The sequence below is a fragment of the Pipra filicauda genome, unplaced genomic scaffold (genome assembly GCF_003945595.2).
Source record: "Pipra filicauda isolate LSUMZ 115617 unplaced genomic scaffold, ASM394559v2 scaffold21_size4447388_pilon, whole genome shotgun sequence".
Taxonomy (NCBI): domain Eukaryota; kingdom Metazoa; phylum Chordata; class Aves; order Passeriformes; family Pipridae; genus Pipra; species Pipra filicauda.
The window spans coordinates 4,158,050-4,180,404 of record NW_024104332.1 but is presented as its reverse complement, the minus strand read 5'-3'; the positions used below and the strand labels follow the sequence as shown (position 1 = coordinate 4,180,404).

Below are 22,355 nucleotides of genomic sequence, written 5' to 3'. Positions count from 1 at the left end.
CACGTTATAAAAGAACCAGTGATCTCATCTGTCAAATTCTCACTGCTGACAGCTCAGACAGGACATTCCATTCACTGCTTTCTTTTTCAATGTCCCCTGAAGCTGCTGACTATTGGCAAAAACGGAGGTAAGGTGTCCTTCTGTATGCTGTGTATAGATCAGAATCTTGGGTTAAGATCTTGCCTAGCTTGTATTGTCAAAAAACCAGATCACAGCTCTGTCAACAGGGGGTTTCAAAACATCTTAGGACCAACTACACATTGGTACTGAGAAACCAGTTTTAATCTCGTGTCTCCATATAGAAGACACCTAATTCTCAACCTTTCAAGTCCTCATCTGCCACTATGAAAATCTTTAGAAACAAACTAGTGAAAAAACAAAAAAATACCTGTGTTTTAAATACAACTGCAGCTGAAAATGAGCAGGAAACATGCTTTTCTCAGCTTCCTTTTCCCTCTAGCACAATAACTACCCTGGAGGGTTTTCTTTTTCCTTATTGCTTTCAGAAATATCAGGCAACTCTCATCTACCTTTTCTGCATATCCCTTGACTAAAGAGCCCCCACACACCTATTATCAGCAATAAAAAACATGAGTCATATTCCTCTCATCAACCCTCCTGCTGCCCTACCAACACATATATATTCTGTATGTAGATATCAGCTGCTCAATCAAGAAATCTCTATCAGAGATAGAGAGCAAATGGCTCTCAAAACATGCCACAACCACTGTGTATACATTAAAGTATACATATGTATACATGTGTATACATATCAAGTAAGAGATATAAATGATGTGCCATTTTTTCAAAGTTCACATTGGCTCATGATGATATTCGTGGCATGTATTAAAGGGACACACATAAAGACAAGATATTTTAGGGCTGAAATTTCATTATTTCGCTAAGGGAACACCAAAGTGACTGCAAGAAAAAGAGGTCACATTTCCAGGATAGGCTACTTGACAATGAATCCTCTGCAAAGTCAAACATTCTACTAAGTGATTACAGAACAAAATAGATATTGCTCAATGCAGAACTATTTTGCCAAATTTAAAAATTGAATTTATTCATTCAGTTACAGTGTGGAAGGATTTTACTTCTATCTAATGTGCTAATCTCAGGTTGAAACAAATTTACTGACCACAGTCATTCCTTTTAGTGGCAAAGCATTACAGTATAGAAGTACAAGAAAGGATAAAATTGAAGCAGTCTTGTTAATTATCATGGCAATAACCTTAAAACACACACAAAATTCTGCTCTCCAGCCGTAACACAGATATTTCTCTTGAATAAAATTGCTGCTAATGCTGTTGGTGAATAAGTAATTGTTTCCAGTGCTCATGGACCCTTTCTCTGAAAAGCCTTGAAAAGGTCACTGGCCTAAAAAGAAAGCCAAATCTGAGAAATGTACAAAAAATGTAGCCTGACAACAGCAATTAAAAAAACATATTTTTTTTTCCCCATAAATCCATGTTTTGATCAGTCTGGCCAAGCCATAACACCTGAATTTGCAAAGCTCAGGAGTCACAACTGATTGAGATTCCATAGAGGGAGAACAAAGGAAAAGATCAGTCCATATAGTCAGGGTTGGTTGGAAGTTATTAAGTTAAGGTTTATCAGTTTGTATATATTTTTATAGTGTGAAAAAGTATAGGAAAAGACAGAGTAACAACCACTATGGAACACTTATCCTTTGAAAACCCTGTCCAGCAGAATTTATCAGAATTCTGCCGAGATAATCTATCATTATCCAATCATTTGATCTTCAGTAACCATAAAGAACAAGAGAAAGTTTTTGAAGCAGTGACTTTCACAGGGAAAAGGAGTTTCATGGCCTGCCCTGGGAACTACTAGTGCCACAGGAAAGATAAATCCCAAGCCTTAAACACATTGTCTTATCAATATTCTATGAATAAATGAAAATAATAAATGCTTAGTTCTATTCTAATGATTAACCATATCCAACTCACAGTTCTGTTAAATGCTCTTACCATTCACAAGTAGTCCATCAGGACTAGGTAAGGGATAAAACTCTCTCTTATGTTGTACCTGATAGAATGAACGAAAATTTCAGTTATACCATCATTTCCCACTAACCCAGACTGAGGTCAGGCTGTTTTAGCATTGTGTTTATGGACACAGAAGTAAGCTTATATACCAAAAGTGCTCCCAGATGCCTACTTAAAACTGTTAAAATGTTTGTGTGAGTTATTGTTCACTTTTTTTTATTTATGGTATCGACACCTAGAAAAAAAGGTGTTTTTACACCCAAAGCAGAAGCACTTTTTTCTTATCTTCAAGGAATTTATTTAGCAGTTTACATATATGGCAAACAGATGCTGCTACCCTAATTTATTCATAACATAGTGCAATATCTAGAAAAGCACAGAGCAGACTTGTTTGACCTTTACCACCCCTTATCTCTGCTGCAATACAGATGTTCTGATTTGCAATACCCAAGGAGTCCTTTGTGATGCTGGCAGCCACTAATGAAAACATCCCTTTCCTCCTCCTCCTGCCTTACAGAAGCTAACAGCTTTCATGAGGTACAAAGCAGAACTAAAACACTGTTTCTGTAATCATTTCATTAATAACTTATTCCCAACCACACACAGCTCTATTCTCTCCCCTATCAGGGTGCAGCAGACACTAGATCTCCAAATTATTTAAAAATTTGATTAGCTACAATTCTAATCAGTTGAGTCGCTGAACACAGCTAACAAAGGCACTGTAAGTTGCCCCCAGCATTTCCAGTATTTCAGAAAGCCCCATTTCCATGCAAACCTGACCTGAAAACGAGCACAGCACGTGCAGTTCCTACAGTTTCCACTGGCTTTTCCAGACCTCCTCCAATGGCACTTGTTGAGCAACGAGCAGTGCTGCTCTTCTGGGGAACATCTGTAAGGTAGTGGCAAAGACAACAAATAAAGACTCAATCAAGAAAGTAAATTGCTGGTTTTCCTACACATTTAGTAAAAACTTGTTCATGGTGTTGGTAAATTGTTCACTTTCGGGCCCTGCTCTTTCCGCAGGACTGCGTTAACCTGGAAAAGAGACTTCCAAACTTGGAGCTGCCCCCATTTCTAACTTAAGCTAAGAAAAAGAAACTAGCAAACAGAAACCATACGTAAGACCACACGAAACAAACCCTCTTCTCAGCAGTTAAACACAGCATTTCCCAAAGGAACCCTGGAGAAAGGCTGTTTGCTTTTTTCAGCCCTGCCCTGCAACTGCCAGTCCCACACCCAAAATTCCATATGGACGAAGACTTCTCCCAGACAAAAGGTTCCACACCAGAAAACTCTTTCTGACCATGGAGTGCATAGGGGGGCCCACCAACTGCACCAGAAAACCAAAGCTACCAGGCTTTTTTTGCTGGGGATAAGGGCTGTTGTTTGCTTTTTCCAGCCCTGCCCTACAACTGCCAGCCCAACTCCCAAAATTCCATACGAAGATTCCTCCCAGACCAAAGGCATCGGAACAGAAAGCTCTTGCTGCCCCTGGAGTACCAAGAGTGGCCCACCAACTGCACATGAGAGATGTAGGGTAAGAGCTTTCTTTCCAATGTGGAACTGATGTCATTCAGATTTTGGAGCCCTGTGCGGAAATTATCAGCCCAACTCCACAAAAACAGAGAACCACAGACCTACCTCACAGATCACCAAAGAGAGCTGGGAGAGTGGCTGTGCCCTTCCTCCTCACCCTGCCAGGGCAACCTGCTGTCCAAACTGCCCTGCCATGCCCTCACTGAAGAGCCACACCCCTGTTTGCAAGACTTGTGGTGGCTTGCACTCCCTGGACCAGTTTATATCACCCAAAACCGACCCGAACACCATCCCCTGATGAACTGAGAAGACCTTGAAAGGCAGTTGGGCTGAGCTGGGAGCACTTTCTCCCTGCAGTTTAAATCTCACACAGTAGACCTCAGCTCCACCCAATGATCAGCTGATTGGAGCTTGCAAAGCAGCTAGGCTGAGCTTGGCTCAGCTGGGCTAAGGTGGGCTCAGCGGAAAGGAGCTTCTCCATGCAGTATAAATATCCCACAAATTTTGTGCTGCCCTGGTCACCTCAGAAAGCCTCGCAGGGCAGATGGGCTGAGCTGGTCCGCTCAGATGCCAGGACAGAGAGCACCTGCTGCCTGTGGGTAGGGACTGTGTGGCCCCTCAAGCCAGGTCTGCTGGGCCCCCTCAGCCTTTGAGGCCAGCAGAGTGTGGTGGGAAGGGAAGCACTTCTCGGGGGCAACTGGGAAAATTGCTCCCTCTGGCAACTCTCCAACTCCCCCCTGGCCCCTCCAGGCCAGACTTTGGGACTTGATGAGCCGGAGCGTTCCCAAACCTGCTGTGTTGCAGGTGCCTTCAAGGCACTTGTGCAGGACTTGGTGAGCCAGAGCTTTTCCGTGCCATCTCTCCTGCAGGAAGCCATGAAGCCAGAGAGAGACACAGAGCAGAGACCCCCCAGGGTGCCCAAGCTGGCCTGGCTGAAGGAGGGGGAGGAGGAAGGCCCTGGAGCTGCCCCATCCCAGCAGCCTGAGGAGGCGGAGCAGCCCCAGCCCCTGCAGGAGGGTGAGTGGCAGAGCTGGGCCCCAGGGCTGGTGGCTGCAGCCAGATGGGCCTCTTGCCATCCCATCCCTTGTGGACAGGGCCAAGGAAAGGGAGGGGGAAGGAGGGCTCGGGGTTGATCCCCCGGCAGCTCCATGCATGCCGGGGCATGCCGGGGCTGGCCCTGCCTGTGGAGCGCAGGGCTGGGCCGTGTTCTGCGGCCTGTCCCGCAGCCCCTCAGCTCTGACCGCGCTCGCTCTTTGCCAGATCCAGGCCGGGACCGGACACAGGAGCAGGACCGCGCCCGGGGCCGCTTCCGCAGGGCAGCACAGGTACCTGCAGCCACGGCCTCCTGGGCTGGGCCTGCTGTCCCTGCTCAGCCTGGCACCGCTGTCGGAGCTCTCCAGGGCACATCCCTCTCTTCCTGCCTTTCTCCTGCAGATGGTTTGCCAATTCACCAGGTGCATTTGGAGGGAAGAGACCATCGCCATGGGCGCTGGGGGCATGGCAAACTCTGACCTCTGCAATGCCGAGACCAGCGCTGCCCTGCTGGATTTGCTTGTGGAGAATGGTGTCTCCAGTGCCGAGAAAGTAAGCGGCCTGTGGCCAGGGCTCCAGCCCTGCAGGGATTGTGCGGGCCCTCACGCCGGCTCCGCTGGGCCCCCTCAGCCTTTGAGGCCAGTCCAGAGTGGTGGGAAGGGAAGCGCTTGTCGGGGGAAGCCGGGCAAGTTGCTGGCTCTGGCAGCTCTCCAAGTCTGCCCCGTGCCCCCTGCAGGTGCCAGCCTTCGTCAGGTACATCCACCGGTGGCTCACGGCCAATGTGTGTGCTGAGCGCAGACTAGACAGGACTCTTCTGGCTCTGGTCGAGGCACACCCCGTGGATGTGGTGGTGACTCTGCTGCGCTCTGCCCCATGCTGTGACAGGTATGGGGCCCCTCTGCCTCCAGGGCTCACCAGCCCATCATCCTGTAGAGCCCGTCCCAGGTGTCTGTCAGGCCAAGAGTTCCCGGAGCCTCTGGCATGCCAGCCACGGATCCTGCTCCCATGTGCCCTCCTTGCTCCTCAGGGTGCTGTGGCTCTGTCAGCTGGGAGCGGGAAGTGCCCAGGCCATGGCACTGTGGCTGAGAGCCCGCTGACACAGAGCTTTGACCCCCCAGAGCTGCTGTGAGCATGTGGAGAGCAATCATCTCCTTGAGAACTACTGCAGAGTCGGTGCTGACGATCCTTGCCCTCGTCCTGGGAAGCTGGCCAGCCTGCAGCATGCGCACCTCTGATGGGGATGAAACGGAAGTCTTTGCCCTGGCTGTGAGTTTCTGGAACCGGCCTTTGCTCAGCGCCACGTCACCTCCCCGGCAGCTCTTCATCCTCCCCCAGCGCTGCATCTCCCTGCCTCAGGCACTGGGCTGGCAAGCTGGCTTAGGGGCAGGTTCAGGGGCACCAGGCCGGCTGCTCCTGCTGTGTCTCCCCTGGCCTCTCCCTGCCACGCTCGGGCCCTGCCCCATGGATGTCTGGGCACTGAGAGCTGTCTCCGGCTGGTTTCCTTTTTGCAGGCAACCGTGGCACTCTGGAAGATCCTCCATCTGCTCTGCTGCACACGGGCAGTGAGGGAGTGTTTCCCCAACCTCTTTGTGCATCTGCTCTTCCAAGTGTTCTTCAGCACAGTGCAGATGCCGGAGGAGGTTGACACCCTGTGGAGGGAGTGCCGGAAGCAACGCAGCCTTCCCACCAAGCCCAACAGGTGCTCCATCCCCCTCCTCCTGTCCCTGCCACACCTTCGGGGCTGGCCAGGGCTCCCAGCATGACCTGGGCTTTGCTCTGCACGCAGGTTTGCAGTGCTGACCCTCAAAGCCCTGCTGCACCGTCTGCGCTGCGAGAGCGTGGTGGTGGCACTGGAGCGCAAGTGTGGCTGGGACACGCTCCTCAACGCCGACACCCACCACTACGCAGTGGGTCTGCTGGCCAGGTGAGACCCCCTTGTCCCCGCTGCCCCTGTCATTTCTGCCCTCTGCACGGGACACCCCACGCAGTGCCCGTGGTCATGGGCCGGAGGGCCTTGTCACCCAGGGATGGCCGAGCAGAGTGGCAAAGGCTGGGAGAGGCGGGTGCACAGGAGGAGCCGCCTGCCAGAGTGCCCTGGTCCCCTGCCGGGGTGCTGGGGAAAGACCAGGCCTCTGGGAGTGAGTCCCGGCAGAGGTTTGCCCAGCCAGCTCAGGCATGACAGTTCTTGTTTCCCTCCTGCCAGGGAGATGGGCTCTGTCTGCACCCCCTGGTGTTGCAGCATTGTGTGCTGCCTCCTGGAGCTGCTCAGCGAGGAGATGTGTCCCTGGGAGCTCCCTGCCATGGCGTTCCTTGTGGAGGTGAGCCTGATGGCGAGCGCTGCCTGGCCGAGCTGCCTCCACCTCTCTGGCCTTGTGCAGCCGCATCTGCGAGGGAAGCCCAGTGAAGGGAGCTGGGGCAGAGGGGGGGCTCCACTGTGTGCCCTTGGCCCCTTGCTGCTGGGGTGACACTTGTCCCCAGCTGTGTTTTGGGTCCTTCTGCTGCCAGCACTCGCGCTTCCCTCATGGCTCCTCAAGGCCAAGGAATGCCAGGGCTGGGTGGCACAGAGGAGCGGGCGAGTGGCCTGCGCAGGGCGGGGAGCCCAGGGGCTCTGCAGAGCCACTGCTGCTTTTGGGCAGGGCTGCCCGGGACGGTGCCGCGCCCTGTGCTGCTGCCTGGGCCCAGCCCTGTGCGGGTGCGGGCTGCTGCCGGCCGGGCAGCCCGTCACCGCTCCGTGCCTTTCAGGCCCTGGTCTACCTGGACGTGAGGGAGTGCGGCGAAAGCGTCCTGCAGATCCTTTCAAGGCACCTGTGGAGCGAGTGCCCAGAGATGCGCCGCCAAGTGCTGAGGGGCCTGGTGGTGCTCAGCCAGGATGCCGTGACGGTGAGGAAGGGGCGGTTGGCCGCTGCAATGCTGGGGCTGGGGAGCACAGCTGCTGCCAGCTCTGCTGCCTCCCCGCTCAGCTGCCCGAGTCCCTCGGGACAGGCCTTTGGGCTCTGGGCCCCGCGGCAGCACGTGGGGCTGCCCCGCCGGAGTGGGGTTGGCGCTGCAGCCCTTCATGGCTTCCCAGCACAGCCTTGTGTTCCTCACAGGCCAAAAGAATGGGCAGCCTGACTGAAAGCCTCGTGCAGCTCCTGTGGGACGCAGATGGAGAGCTGGTCCGGAGGACTGTCAGCATCCTCGGCTTTCTGTTCTCCGATAAAGACATCCAGCTCTCCAGCCCCACCGCCCTGCAGCTGGCTGAGGCGCTGCAGCCGCTCTTCGACAACGTAAGGCTCTGTGCCCCGCAGCCACAGGCAACGGGTGCTGGCAGGAAACTTTGTGCCTTGTGGATTTTCAGGCCTGTGCCCAGGTGGGCCTGGAGAAGCCAGTGCTGAGGTCTTTTTATTTCCACCAGGCTGACAGCAGTGTGCAGCTGTCCTCCATCCTCCTCTTCCGTGGGGTGATGGTGACAGGGGAGAAAGAGGGAAAAAAGGCCCTGAAGCCACACGTGCGCCAGAGCCTGCTTCCACTCTTCTTCCACTGCCACGATGAGAACCAGAGAGTGGCAGAGGTGAGCATTTGTGGGCTCTGGTGTCCCCGTGGCAGGGGGCTGGGCTGCCTCCTGCCCTGGCACCTGATGGGCTCCAGCCTCCTGCTGGCCTTGCTCCAGGGACACGGGTCCTTTGCCCTGGGCCGTGGTGCCATCTCCCAGTGCTTGTTGCTCTGCAGGCCTCTGGGGAAGCGCTGCTTTGTGTGGCCGGCTTCCTGAAGAGAAAGGACCTGCAGAAGATAGTGAAGAGGAAGGAGCTGTGGAAGTTCAGCGAGTGCCTGGTAAGGACGGCCATGAAGCCCCAGCCCCAGGCTGGAGCAGCCCCCAGTCCCCGACGCTCAGAGTGTGGGGCTGGCACTGTGCCCCTGCCCACTGCTGCAGCCGCCTGCGGGACAGCGGCCTGCACCCCACACGCTGCTGCCTTACCTGGGGCGTGCGGGCAGGGGAGGCCAGTGCTGGGCGCAGGCAGCTCCCGGCCAAGGGGCAGAGCCCCAACCAACCCTTCCCTCCTGCCCTGCCTCTCTCTGCAGCTGGAAAAGGAGCGGAGTCGAGTGGCCGAGTACCTGCGCCAGGCTTTGCCATACCTGGAGAGCCCACAGGAGCCCCTGCGAGAGGCGGCCCTCAGGTTCATGGGTGAGCCACAAGGTCCCTCCCCACCCCGCTGCAGCTGGGCCCCAGCCCCGGCTGCTGCAGCGGCAGCAGGATGCGGCCCAGGGATGTGCTGGGGAGCCCCGAGTGCCCTGGTGGCTGCCGCCCTGTGCCAGCCCAGCCCTGGGGCGTCCCGAGGCGGGACGGCCCCGGGCTCAGCTCTGCCAGGGCAGGAGGGTGCGTGGCCGGGCCGGCAGCGCCGCCGGGGGGGAGCTGTGCCACCGGGGCCCTGACAGGATCTGTGTTCCCAGGGATGGCCGGGAGGTACATGCGGGGACAGCCTGAAGAGCTGCAGGACATCATCGAGAGTGAGTGAGGGCAGCGCGGTGTCAGCGGAGGCTGGCGGGAGGAGCACGGAGCCTGGGCAGGGAGCTGCAATCCTGTCCCGGCTGTGGAGGGCTCTGCTCCCTGCACGGATGAGAGACAGCTTGGGCAGAGCGGAGAGAGATTTCAGGGGCACGGGGGGTATTGGTGGCCAGCGCCTTCCGGCTGATCCCGTTGGGCCCTGCTCCCTGCTGGCCATGGCAAGAACTGGGTGGGATGGTCCTGGCAGGAGGAGCTTCTTGGGTCGCCACAGATCCAGGCTCTGACCTTGGCTCTGTTCCTCCCTGTTGCAGCTCTTCAGGGTCTGAGGAACGACACCAGCCCCGCCATCTCAAGCCTGGCGCTTCAGAGCTGCCGTGTGCTCGAAGCTGCTCAGAGAGCTGCATCCCCCCAGCTGCAGCAGCCGCCAGACTGGCTGTGCGGGGCCTGCAAGAGCTGTCCTGCTCTGCGGGGCAGTTTGTGGCTGTGCTGCCTGAGCTCTGGGGAGGCTTGATGTGGGAAGCGGTGTCTGCTGGGGCCACGTGAGCCTGTGAGGAAGACCCCCGCTGTGGAAGCACTTCCCTCTAGTCCAGCATAGGAATATAAAATTCCTCTTGCCACACACAGAGGCTCAGGAGTGTTTTTTGGTGCCCAGTTTGCACAGGGCATTGGGGAAGAGGGGAAAAAGGGTCCTTGTGCTCAGCAACGCTTGCCCAGGTGTGCAGTGAGAAGAGAAAGAGCCCTAAGTCCCCTTGGCCTTTGGTGGTGCTGTGCTGAAGCCTCCAAGCTTGCAGCAGAGCAGCTGGGCAAAGGCTGGAGCTGTGGGGATCCCTGAGCCAAAGGTCCTTGGAGATGGCCAGAAGCCCTGTCCCAGGCAGGAAGTGCCATCTGTGTCCTGCCCAGGTGTTGGCCGGCTGCTGTGGCGCTTGCCCGGGGCGTCTGCCGTGCCTGCGGCAGAAGGGCTGGAGGCCTGGGCGGGAGGGTGGGGACAGCGCCAAGGGGGCCAGGCTGGCCTGGCTGGGGACAAGGAGGGCAAGGGGTCCCTGGCGGGGCACGACCGCTGGGTGCTGCCTGAGGAAGGCACCTGCCGAGAAAAAGAACTGTTGCAAATAGGGCAACAGGAGCTGAGGCAGGTGCAGGAAGAAGCACAAATGGCTAAGCACCTGCCTGGGATCGATACTATGTGACACTGTGACCGAGAGAAGACTAGTACAGAAAAAGACTGCTTTATTGTTACCGGGGTTTACCAAAGAACTTGTTCAGACAGTTTTATTCCAAGTTTTTCCAATTTCAATGTATTTTCCTCTCACGGATATCCCATTTTTCCTGTTGGTTCCCATCTGCTGCATTGCAGATACTCTCCCCGTTGGCTCCCGCTGATTCCATGTTCCCTCCTTCCTTCCCTGGTTGGCTGTTTCCCATGTCAGTCCCATGCTCCGCCCTTTTTTCCAGCACCTTCCTCCCCCTCCCCTATAGAAGTCCAAGCCCTGCTTCAATAAAGTTGTGATAGCACGGTGATAGCTCCACTGCGTGACAGGGTGTGTTTCCATCCTCTACTTCGCTCGAACCCACTTGCTGTCGCAGTCCCTCTCCTAGGCCAGACTGCGGCAGCTGCCGGCCAGGGGCAGGGGCAGGGGCAGGGCCGTGGGCCAGCCCGGGCCCCCGCGGCTGCCCAGCCCACGGGGCTGTGTCCCAGAGCCCGCTGGGCCAGAGCTCTGGGCCCGCGGAGGTGCTGCCAGCACGGGGAGGGCGCGGGGCTCCTCGGGCAGGGCTGCGCGGTCGCTGCTGCCCAAGCCACAGACAAGAGCAGCAGGCTGTGCACAGGAGCAGCAGCAGCCACAACGCCTGGGCCTCCTCGGGAGTCGTCCCCCGGGGGCACAGCTCTTTGGGCAGGAGAGGGGCACCGGCCCTGCCAGGACTGGGGGCGGTGACAGGTCTCCTTGGGTAAGGACTTGCCAGAGCTGCTGATTTTGGCGCAGCCCTGGCCAATGGGGTGGGAGCAGCATTGGTGCCCTTGTGTCATAGGTTTGAAAGGAGATGTGGGAATTTTTTCCCTAGGGTACCTCGTCCTCGCCCCCCCAGTCTGTTTCTTCTGGGATGGGGGGAGTCGGGGATGGGGTGGGGGCAGAGCGGAGCCGCAGGCGCTGGGCAGCGCGGGAGCGGGGAGAGGGGGAGGTCTCCCGGGGAAGCACGGTTGCCACAGGCACGGCCGGGAGTCTGTCGTTTGGGGGGTTTCTTTGGTTTTGGTGTGCACCGGACAGAGCGGGGAGTCCGGTTTTGGCTGCCTGCTTTTTCTTTGCCTGAGAGGAAGTTTTTTTTCCCCACGGGACACCTCGTGGAGAACGACTACAAGAAAGAGAGCAAGCCATCTCAGAGCGAGGTATTCTGCCTTCAGACGGCCTGTGGGAAAAAGGACTTTTTTTATTTTTTCCAGTGCTGGCTGCGAGCACAGGTGGCTGCGAGCAGCTGTTGAAGTGCCGGGACAGTCCCGCCTTCCCACCCCACTCCCCAGGTTGCTGCGGGTTTCTCCCTCCACCTGGGGAGCTGGGACTTTGCTTTGTTTCTTCTGAAAGGTTTTGATTGCACCATTTGTTGTTTATTCAGATTTGGTTAATAAAAAGCTGTTTCTTTTCCTTTTCCACACTTCCACCGGAAGTTTCTTGATTTCTACGTTGTAATCGTTTTAAACTAAGACACCTTGCCCTCACATTCCTTCTGTGTGTTTGGGAGGGCCACCAGCCGGCACTTCTCCCGAGGAGCCCGTGCCAGCTCGTGTGGAGGCCCCGTGGCCTTCCCGCTGCGACTGCCTCGGCAGCCGAGGGGTCTCCTTCTGCTGCCGTGGGCAGGCACAGCAGGGGAGGGTTTGCTTAGTTTTTCAGCTGTGCCTAAAGTTCGTGTCCAGCTGTCTTGGATGCTTTGGAGAATGGACTCCTTCCCGCCTGGGGCAGGTTGGCCGGGCTAGGGGAGGCCCCAGGGCACGTGGCAGTGTGTCCCAGGGCCCTTTGTGACACGGTGGGATGGCACGGGGCAGGGCGTCACAGGGCCCTTTGTGACACGTGATGACTTAGTAGTGGTGGTGAGGTGACCACGCCTCAGTGCTCCTCGGAGCGTGCGACGGGACAGACGGGACAGAGCGGTGCTGTGCGGAGCCCCCGTGCAGCCAACTCGTTCTTTTCTGATCCGGAGCGTTTTGGTGGCGTTTTTGTGCTGCGAGTGCCCTCGAGGCCAGACCGCGGGACTTGGTGACACGGAGCTTTTGCGAGGTGTCTCCAATCCCTGCGGCAGCTGCCCTTGAGGCCGCACTGCAGGACTCGTGTTGCGTAGGCTTTTCTATCTTTCAGGTGCCCTCGAGGCCAGACCGCGGGACTTGGTGACCCGGAGCTTCGGCGAGGAGTCTCCAGGCCCTGCGGCAGGTGCCCTCGAGGCCATTGTCTGGGGCTTCGTGCCCCGGAGCTTTTCCCTGGCGTCTCCAATCCCTGCGGCGGCTGCCCTTGAGGCCCGACTGTAGGATGGCGGAGAGACGCTTCAGCCTGTGCAGGTTTCTCAGGAGGAAGAAGAAGAAGGAAGGCCCTGGGACTGCCCCTGCACAGCAGCCTGAGGAGGTGGAGCAGCCCCAGCCCCTGCAGGAGGGTGAGTGGCAGAGCTGGGCCCCAGAGCTGGTGGCTGCAACCAGATGGGCCTCTTGCCATCTCATCCCCTGTGGACGTGGCCAGGAAAAGGGAGGGGGAAGGAGGGCCCGGGGCTGATCCCCCGGCAGCTCCATGCACTGGCCATCCCGGGGCTGGCCCTGCCTGTAGAGCGCAGGGCTGGGCCGTGTTCTGCGGCCTGTCCCGCAGCCCCTCAGCTCTGACCGCGCTCGCTCTTTGCCAGATCCAGGCCGGGACCGGACAGAAGAACAGGACCGTGCCCGTGGCCACTTCCGCAGGGCAGCACAGGTACCTGCAGCCACGGCCTCCTGGGCTGGGCCTGCTGCCACTGCTCAGCCTGGCACCGCTGTCGGAGCTCTCCAGGGCACATCCCGCTCTTCCCTGCCCTTTGTTTTCCTGTAGGCCGTTCGGAAATTCCTGGGCATTCGGCGTCCAAAGACCAGGATCGCACCAAGCGAGGTCATGGCACAGCCTGACCCCACGCCCAGTGAGCTCACGGCCAAGGCTGACGGCGCAACGTCCGAGGGCGAGGCAGGCACTGACATCCCAGCCGTTCAGTGCCTGCCCAGTGCTCCTGGTCTGGACATTGCTGGGGAGAGAGTTGTCTCTGTGGAAGTAAGCAGCCTGTGGGTAGGGATTGTGTGGCCCCTCAAGCCAGGTCTGCTGGGCCCCCTCAGCCTTTGAGGCCAGCAGAGTGTGGTGGGAAGGGAAGCGCTTCTGGGGGATATTGCTCCCTCTGGCAGCTCTCCAACTCCCCCAAGGCCCCTCCAGGCCAGACTTTGGGACTTGATGAGCCGGAGCGTTCCCAAACCTGCTGTGTTACAGGTGCCTTCAAGGCACTTGTGCAGGACTTGGTGAGCCAGAGCTTTTCCGTGCCATCTCTCCCGCAGGAAGCCATGAAGCCAGAGAGAGACACAGAGCAGAGACCCCCCAGGGTGCCCAAGCTGGCCTGGCTGAAGGAGGGGGAGGAGGAAGGCCCTGGAGCTGCCCCATCCCAGCAGCCGGAGGAGGCGGAGCAGCCCCAGCCCCTGCAGGAGGGTGAGTGGCAGAGCTGGGCCCCAGGGCTGGTGGCTGCAGCCAGATGGGCCTCTTGCCATCCCATCCCTTGTGGACAGGGCCAAGGAAAGGGAGGGGGAAGGAGGGCCCGGGGCTGATCCCCCGGCAGCTCCATGCACTGGCCATCCCGGGGCTGGCCCTGCCTGTGGAGCGCAGGGCTGGGCCGTGTTCTGCGGCCTGTCCCGCAGCCCCTCAGCTCTGACCGCGCTCGCTCTTTGCCAGAGCCAGGCCGGGACCGGACACAGGAGCAGGACCGCGCCCGGGGCCGCTTCCGCAGGGCAGCACAGGTACCTGCAGCCACGGCCTCCTGGGCTGGGCCTGCTGTCCCTGCTCAGCCTGGCACCGCTGTCGGAGCTCTCCAGGGCACATCCCTCTCTTCCTGCCTTTCTCCTGCAGATGGTTTGCCAATTCACCAGGTGCATTTGGAGGGAAGAGACCATCGCCATGGGTGCTGGGGGCATGGCAAACTCTGACCTCTGCAATGCCGAGACCAGCGCTGCCCTGCTGGATTTGCTTGTGGAGAATGGTGTCTCCAGTGCCGAGAAAGTAAGCGGCCTGTGGCCAGGGCTCCAGCCCTGCAGGGATTGTGCGGGCCCTCACGCCGGCTCCGCTGGGCCCCCTCAGCCTTTGAGGCCAGTCCAGAGTGGTGGGAAGGGAAGCGCTTGTCGGGGGAAGCCGGGCAAGTTGCTGGCTCTGGCAGCTCTCCAAGTCTGCCCCGTGCCCCCTGCAGGTGCCAGCCTTCGTCAGGTACATCCACCGGTGGCTCACGGCCAATGTGTGTGCTGAGCGCAGCCTAGACAGGACTCTTCTGGCTCTGGTCGAGGCACACCCCGTGGATGTGGTGGTGACTCTGCTGCGCTCTGCCCCATGCTGTGACAGGTATGGGGCCCCTCTGCCTCCAGGGCTCACCAGCCCATCATCCTGTAGAGCCCGTCCCAGGTGTCTGTCAGGCCAAGAGTTCCCGGAGCCTCTGGCATGCCAGCCACGGATCCTGCTCCCATGTGCCCTCCTTGCTCCTGAGGGTGCTGTGGCTCTGTCAGCTGGGAGCGGGAAGTGCCCAGGCCGTGGCACTGTGGCTGAGAGCCCGCTGACACAGAGCTTTGACCCCCCAGAGCTGCTGTGAGCATGTGGAGAGCAATCATCTCCTTGAGAACTACTGCAGAGTCGGTGCTGACGATCCTTGCCCTCGTCCTGGGAAGCTGGCCAGCCTGCAGCATGCGCACCTCTGATGGGGATGAAACGGAAGTCTTTGCCCTGGCTGTGAGTTTCTGGAACCGGCCTTTGCTCAGCGCCACGTCACCTCCCCGGCAGCTCTTCATCCTCCCCCAGCACTGCATCTCCCTGCCTCAGGCACTGGGCTGGCAAGCTGGCTTTGGGGCAGGTTCAGGGGCACCAGGCCGGCTGCTCCTGCTGTGTCTCCCCTGGCCTCTCCCTGCCACGCTCGGGCCCTGCCCCATGGATGTCCGGGCACTGAGCGCTGTCTCCGGCTGGTTTCCTTTTTGCAGGCAACCGTGGCACTCTGGAAGATCCTCCATCTGCTCTGCTGCACACGGGCAGTGAGGGAGTGTTTCCCCAACCTCTTTGTGCATCTGCTCTTCCAAGTGTTCTTCAGCACAGTGCAGATGCCGGAGGAGGTTGACACCCTGTGGAGGGAGTGCCGGAAGCAAGGCAGCCTTCCCACCAAGCCCAACAGGTGCTCCATCCCCCTCCTCCTGTCCCTGCCACACCTTCGGGGCTGGTCAGGGCTCCCAGCATGACCTGGGCTTTGCTCTGCACGCAGGTTTGCAGTGCTGACCCTCAAAGCCCTGCTGCACCGTCTGCGCTGCGAGAGCGTGGTGGTGGCACTGGAGCGCAAGTGTGGCTGGGACACGCTCCTCAACGCCGACACCCACCACTACGCAGTGGGTCTGCTGGCCAGGTGAGACCCCCTTGTCCCCGCTGCCCCTGTCATTTCTGCCCTCTGCACAGGACACCCCACGCAGTGCCCGTGGTCATGGGCCGGAGGGCCTTGTCACCCAGGGATGGCCGAGCAGAGTGGCAAAGGCTGGGAGAGGCGGGTGCACAGGAGGAGCCGCCTGCCAGAGTGCCCTGGTCCCCTGCCGGGGTGCTGGGGAAAGACCAGGCCTCTGGGAGTGAGTCCCGGCAGAGGTTTGCCCAGCCAGCTCAGGCATGACAGTTCTTGTTTCCCTCCTGCCAGGGAGATGGGCTCTGTCTGCACCCCCTGGTGTTGCAGCATTGTGTGCTGCCTCCTGGAGCTGCTCAGCGAGGAGATGTGTCCCTGGGAGCTCCCTGCCATGGCGTTCCTTGTGGAGGTGAGCCTGATGGCGAGCGCTGCCTGGCCGAGCTGCCTCCACCTCTCTGGCCTTGTGCAGCCGCATCTGCGGGGGAAGCCCAGTGAAGGGAGCTGGGGCAGAGGGGGGGCTCCACTGTGTGCCCTTGGCCCCTTGCTGCTGGGGTGACACTTGTCCCCAGCTGTGTTTTGGGTCCTTCTGCTGCCAGCACTCGCGCTTCCCTCATGGCTCCTCAAGGCCAAGGAATGCCAGGGCTGGGTGGCACAGAGGAGCGGGCGAGTGGCCTGCGCAGGGCGGGGAGCCCAGGGGCTCTGCAGAGCCACTGCTGCTTTTGGGCAGGGCTGCCCGGGACGGTGCCGCGCCCTGTGCTGCTGCCTGGGCCCAGCCCTGTGCGGGTGCGGGCTGCTGCCGGCCGGGCAGCCCGTCACCGCTCCGTGCCTTTCAGGCCCTGGTCTACCTGGACGTGAGGGAGTGCGGCGAAAGCGTCCTGCAGATCCTTTCAAGGCACCTGTGGAGCGAGTGCCCAGAGATGCGCCGCCAAGTGCTGAGGGGCCTGGTGGTGCTCAGCCAGGATGCCGTGACGGTGAGGAAGGGGCGGTTGGCCGCTGCAATGCTGGGGCTGGGGAGCACAGCTGCTGCCAGCTCTGCTGCCTCCCCGCTCAGCTGCCCGAGTCCCTCGGGACAGGCCTTTGGGCTCTGGGCCCCGCGGCAGCACGTGGGGCTGCCCCGCCGGAGCGGGGTTGGCGCTGCAGCCCTTCGTGGCTTCCCAGCACAGCCTTGTGTTCCTCACAGGCCAAAAGAATGGGCAGCCTGACTGAAAGCCTCGTGCAGCTCCTGTGGGACGCAGATGGAGAGCTGGTCCGGAGGACTGTCAGCGTCCTCGGCTTTCTGTTCTCCGATAAAGACATCCAGCTCTCCAGCCCCACCGCCCTGCAGCTGGCTGAGGCGCTGCAGCCGCTCTTCGACAACGTAAGGCTCTGTGCCCCGCAGCCACAGGCAACGGGTGCTGGCAGGAAACTTTGTGCCTTGTGGATTTTCAGGCCTGTGCCCAGGTGGGCCTGGAGAAGCCAGTGCTGAGGTCTTTTTATTTCCACCAGGCTGACAGCAGTGTGCAGCTGTCCTCCATCCTCCTCTTCCGTGGGGTGATGGTGACAGGGGAGAAAGAGGGAAAAAAGGCCCTGAAGCCACACGTGCGCCAGAGCCTGCTTCCACTCTTCTTCCACTGCCACGATGAGAACCAGAGAGTGGCAGAGGTGAGCACTTGTGGGCTCTGGTGTCCCCGTGGCAGGGGGCTGGGCTGCCTCCTGCCCTGGCACCTGATGGGCTCCAGCCTCCTGCTGGCCTTGCTCCAGGGACACGGGTCCTTTGCCCTGGACCGTGGTGCCATCTCCCAGTGCTTGTTGCTCTGCAGGCCTCTGGGGAAGCGCTGCTTTGTGTGGCCGGCTTCCTGAAGAGAAAGGACCTGAAGAAGGTAGTGAAGAGGAAGGAGCTGTGGAAGTTCAGCAAGTGCCTGGTAAGGACGGCCATGAAGCCCCAGCCCCAGGCTGGAGCAGCCCCCAGTCCCCGACGCTCAGAGTGTGGGGCTGGCACTGTGCCCCTGCCCACTGCTGCAGCCGCCTGCGGGACAGCAGCCTGCACCCCACACACTGCTGCCTTGCCTGGGGCGTGCGGGCAGGGGAGGCCAGTGCTGGGCGCAGGCAGCTCCCGGCCAAGGGGCAGAGCCCCAACCAACCCTTCCCTCCTGCCCTGCCTCTCTCTGCAGCTGGAAAAGGAGCGGAGTCGAGTGGCCGAGTACCTGCGCCAGGCTTTGCCATACCTGGAGAGCCCACAGGAGCCCCTGCGAGAGGCGGCCCTCAGGTTCATGGGTGAGCCACAAGGTCCCTCCCCGCCCCGCTGCAGCTGGGCCCCAGCCCCGGCTGCTGCAGCGGCAGCAGGATGCGGCCCAGGGATGTGCTGGGGAGCCCCGAGTGCCCTGGTGGCTGCCGCCCTGTGCCAGCCCAGCCCTGGGGCGTCCCGAGGCGGGACGGCCCCGGGCTCAGCTCTGCCAGGGCAGGAGGGTGCGTGGCCGGGCCGGCAGCGCCACCGGGGGGGAGCTGTGCCGCCGGGGCCCTGACAGGATCTGTGTTCCCAGGGATGGCCGGGAGGTACGTGCGGGGACAGCCTGAAGAGCTGCAGGACATCATCGAGAGTGAGTGAGGGCAGCGCGGTGTCAGCGGGGGCTGGCGGGAGGAGCACGGAGCCTGGGCAGGGAGCTGCAATCCTGTCCCGGCTGTGGAGGGCTCTGCTCCCTGCACGGACGAGAGACAGCTTGGGCAGAGCGGAGAGAGATTTCAGGGGCACGGGGGGTATTGGTGGCCAGCGCCTTCCGGCTGATCCCGTTGGGCCCTGCTCCCTGCTGGCCATGGCAAGAACTGGGTGGGATGGTCCTGGCAGGAGGAGCTTCTTGGGTCGCCACAGATCCAGGCTCTGACCTTGGCTCTGTTCCTCCCTGTTGCAGCTCTTCAGGGTCTGAGGAACGACACCAGCCCCGCCATCTCAAGCCTGGCGCTTCAGAGCTGCAAAGTGCTCGAAGCTGCTCAGAGAGCTGCATCCCCCCAGCCGCAGCAGCCGCCAGACTGGCTGTGCGGGGTCTGCAAGAGCTGTCCTGCTCTGCGGGGCAGTTTGTGGCTGTGCTGCCTGAGCTCTGGGGAGGCTTGATGTGGGAAGCGGTGTCTGCTGGGGCCACGTGAGCCTGCGAGGAAGACCCCCGCTGTGGAAGCACTTCCCTCTAGTCCAGCACAGGAATATAAAATTCCTCTTGCCACACACAGAGGCTCAGGAGTGTTTTTTGGTGCCCAGTTTGCACAGGGCATTGGGGAAGAGGGGAAAAAGGGTCCTTGTGCTCAGCAACGCTTGCCCAGGTGTGCAGTGAGAAGAGAAAGAGCCCTAAGTCCCCTTGGCCTTTGGTGGTGCTGTGCTGAAGCCTCCAAGCTTGCAGCAGAGCAGCTGGGCAAAGGCTGGAGCTGTGGGGATCCCTGAGCCAAAGGTCCTTGGAGATGGCCAGAAGCCCTGTCCCAGGCAGGAAGTGCCATCTGTGTCCTGCCCAGGTGTTGGCCGGCTGCTGTGGCGCTTGCCCGGGGCGTCTGCCGTGCCTGCAGCAGAAGGGCTGGAGGCCTGGGCGGGAGGGTGGGGACAGCGCCAAGGGGGCCAGGCTGGCCTGGCTGGGGACAAGGAGGGCAAGGGGTCCCTGGCGGGGCACGACCGCTGGGTGCTGCCTGAGGAAGGCACCTGCCGAGAAAAAGAACTGTTGCAAATAGGGCAACAGGAGCTGAGGCAGGTGCAGGAAGAAGCACAAATGGCTAAGCACCTGCCTGGGATCGATACTATGTGACACTGTTACCGAGAGAAGACTAGTACAGAAAAAGACTGCTTTATTGTTACCGGGGTTTACCAAAGAACTTGTTCAGACAGTTTTATTCCAAGTTTTTCCAATTTCAATGTATTTTCCTCTCACGGATATCCCATTTTTCCTGTTGGTTCCCATCTGCTGCATTGCAGATACTCTCCCCGTTGGCTCCCGCTGATTCCATGTTCCCTCCTTCCTTCCCTGGTTGGCTGTTTCCCATGTCAGTCCCATGCTCCGCCCTTTTTTCCAGCACCTTCCTCCCCCTCCCCTATAGAAGTCCAAGCCCTGCTTCAATAAAGTTGTGATAGCACGGTGATAGCTCCACTGCGTGACAGGGTGCGTTTCCATCCTCTACTTCGCTCGAACCCACTTGCTGTCGCAGTCCCTCTCCTAGGCCAGACTGCGGCAGCTGCCGGCCAGGGGCAGGGGCAGGGGCAGGGCCGTGGGCCAGCCCGGGCCCCCGCGGCTGCCCAGCCCACGGGGCTGTGTCCCAGAGCCCGCTGAGCCAGAGCTCTGGGCCCGCGGAGGTGCTGCCAGCACGGGGAGGGCGCGGGGCTCCTCGGGCAGGGCTGCGCGGTCGCTGCTGCCCAAGCCACAGACAAGAGCAGCAGGCTGTGCACAGGAGCAGCAGCAGCCACAACGCCTGGGCCTCCTCGGGAGTCGTCCCCCGGGGGCACAGCTCTTTGGGCAGGAGAGGGGCACCGGCCCTGCCAGGACTGGGGGCGGTGACAGGTCTCCTTGGGTAAGGACTTGCCAGAGCTGCTGATTTTGGCGCTGCCCTGCCCCGCTGGTTCAGTCGTGCCTTAGAGTTGTTGCTTCAGCTCCACAAGTCATGATTTGGGCGAAAACACGGGTGAGGGGAGGCAGTGGCTTCCAAGGGACCAAATGTATTGGGGCTCACTGTCCAAATTTGCTGCCATAGAGCCGACCACTCCACCTCATACGCTGCAGTGGCAAGGGGTGGTGTGAGCTCCACCAGCAAACACTAAAAAACCAAAAGGTTTCAAGCATGAAGGTTAAAGGAAGTAAAAATCTTTTAGAAATACTACTGGGGTAAGAAACTACGAATTATTTAGGGTTTTCTGGCTGCATCTATGATACACAAACAGTCTTCAAGTAACTCTGTGTAGGAAGACCTCTTTCTGAGTCCAAAACTTTGGGTTTTAAGTCACCCCTCCTACTGCATGACTGCTGCCCAAGAAGGCTATTACTTGGAAAAGCATCATTTGCCAGTATGCAGGATACAATACAACCAGCAGAAAGAGGTCCTGTGGTGTGCTGTTAAATTGATTGGACTAGATATGCTGGTATTTCTGGAGGTCAGTCTCCCCCGCTTAATAATTTTGCTGCCTGTAAGAGGTAAATTTACTCATTTAGTAGAATCTAAGTTCTGTGCTAGGTGCCTAGAGACCGCATGAAATTTAGAGGTAGAGGAGAAAACAGCACTGCCTTCTTGCTCATATAAAAGGTAGTGAAAAACAGAGAAAGAAATTTGAATCTAAGGTTAAACATGTACATGTGGTGCCATCTGTTTATTGTTCCTTCCCCCTCTCTGCTGTTTCCTGTGCTTCGGGCAGTCTTGGTCTCAGTGGCTCCCTAACTGAGCCTGTAAAATTCCTTATCACAGTTCTCCTCTTTCCATCTGGCCAGATGTGTTCTCTAGAGGTTGTGCTGGACTTGAGGTGGGATCCTTGACCTCTCGGGAGTCACTGGGAGGTTTCCCACGAGCTTCTGTGGGAGTAGGACTCCATCTTTTGTTACATGCTCTCCAAGGTGTCATATCTTGGAGATGTTCCTCCAATCTCCAAGGATAAGACAGGAATATCTCCCAAATGTTCCTATTATCTGGTTGGGCCTCAAAATAAAAATTTTCCTTCCCTCCTTAGAAATAACATTAAGTGTAACATGTCTCATAGTCCAGAGATCCATTCTCAGGCCACTTCTCCCTTCTGCCTAACCTATACAAAGGCCACCACTGATTACAATACTTTACCAAGCTTTTCTTATTCAAATTACTGCCTGAGGGACTTCTTAATTCCTTCTAATGTGCCAGTATGCACCCTAATGGGCTCTTTTGATGAGCACCCATCTTGCACACAGCACCAGACACATACAGGGAAAGCTAACTTCCAACTGCAACAAAGTAAGGCAATGATTACAAGAACGATTATGCCCAGTAAATAGTTAAATACTTCAATACCCAAAAGGCTCCAAAAACAGGAACCAGAATCAGAAAACCAGAAACCACTTTGAGATGGTAAAACTAGATCCCAATATAATAACATCAAAATTTCAGTTAGAATTAGCAGTATTCCAAGTCCAAGTCCATAAACTGCCACAGACATCAAACCCTGAAATTTCTGAAAAAAAAAGAAAAGGAAAGAAAAGAGAAAAGAAAAGAAAAAAAAAGAGAAAAGAAAGAAAAAGAAAAGGGAAAAGAAAATGGTTTGTTCCAGAGAAGTCCAATAGAATTGCATGCGAGAACACCAGTAGAACAGTGCTTTTGCTGAGTATTACAGTTGCATCAATTTATTATATTTTTCTGGCTTCAGCTGCAATCAGAAATGGTGTGTGGAGAATCTGATATTCTTGTACTGATCCTCAGTGTTGTTTTTCTGGAGTTTAAATGCTCTTAAACTGTGTGTATTTCTAGTTGTTAAGACTCCACAGCATTTCTCTGTAAAAGAGATGCTGTACACCAGATCCCATTTATAAGGTGGTGTAGCTTGCTTCTGCAATCACATAGTTCTGCTTTGGGCAGCAGTTTAAGTTCTAGATATGTATGATTTTTATTTTTAATGGGTCTGCTGGAGTGGCAGCTATGAGATCAGGCCAAAACTGAATTACATAGTCACTGGAAAATGCACACTTTGAACTGGCCAGCAGTGAAAGAAAGAAGGAGTTTGTTAGACTGTTGGA

The 22,355-nt window shown here is 57.9% G+C and overlaps 3 protein-coding genes and 1 long non-coding RNA gene across 4 annotated transcripts; all 4 read left to right on the top strand.

The window, feature by feature from the left end:
- The first annotated feature begins 4,218 nt into the window (after window positions 1-4,218).
- Window positions 4,219-9,681, top strand: LOC113997900 (maestro heat-like repeat-containing protein family member 6). The gene is made up of 15 exons (XM_027740099.2): window positions 4,219-4,562; window positions 4,806-4,870; window positions 4,980-5,129; window positions 5,314-5,462; window positions 5,696-5,843; window positions 6,089-6,276; window positions 6,364-6,501; window positions 6,781-6,895; window positions 7,320-7,457; window positions 7,667-7,843; window positions 7,972-8,127; window positions 8,286-8,387; window positions 8,637-8,739; window positions 9,006-9,062; window positions 9,372-9,681. Exons 1-15 carry the CDS (start codon window positions 4,421-4,423, stop codon window positions 9,569-9,571), a joined length of 2,028 nt encoding a protein of 675 aa, XP_027595900.2. The 5' UTR covers window positions 4,219-4,420; the 3' UTR covers window positions 9,572-9,681.
- A 2,168-nt stretch (window positions 9,682-11,849) lies between these two features.
- Window positions 11,850-13,885, top strand: LOC120323253 (skin secretory protein xP2-like). The gene is made up of 4 exons (XM_039381393.1): window positions 11,850-12,687; window positions 12,928-12,992; window positions 13,107-13,319; window positions 13,595-13,885. Exons 1-4 carry the CDS (start codon window positions 12,567-12,569, stop codon window positions 13,856-13,858), a joined length of 663 nt encoding a protein of 220 aa, XP_039237327.1. The 5' UTR covers window positions 11,850-12,566; the 3' UTR covers window positions 13,859-13,885.
- Window positions 13,886-13,984: 99 nt separating this feature from the next.
- Window positions 13,985-14,552, top strand: LOC120323256. The gene is made up of 3 exons (XR_005563561.1): window positions 13,985-14,047; window positions 14,157-14,306; window positions 14,491-14,552. It is a non-coding gene; the product is annotated as an uncharacterized LOC120323256 (long non-coding RNA).
- A 9-nt stretch (window positions 14,553-14,561) lies between these two features.
- On the top strand, window positions 14,562-18,858 carry LOC114004199 (maestro heat-like repeat-containing protein family member 6). Its single transcript, XM_027751930.2, has 12 exons — window positions 14,562-14,639; window positions 14,873-15,020; window positions 15,266-15,453; window positions 15,541-15,678; window positions 15,958-16,072; window positions 16,497-16,634; window positions 16,844-17,020; window positions 17,149-17,304; window positions 17,463-17,564; window positions 17,814-17,916; window positions 18,183-18,239; window positions 18,549-18,858. Exons 2-12 carry the CDS (start codon window positions 14,886-14,888, stop codon window positions 18,746-18,748), a joined length of 1,509 nt encoding a protein of 502 aa, XP_027607731.2. The 5' UTR covers window positions 14,562-14,639; window positions 14,873-14,885; the 3' UTR covers window positions 18,749-18,858.
- Window positions 18,859-22,355: the final 3,497 nt, after the last annotated feature.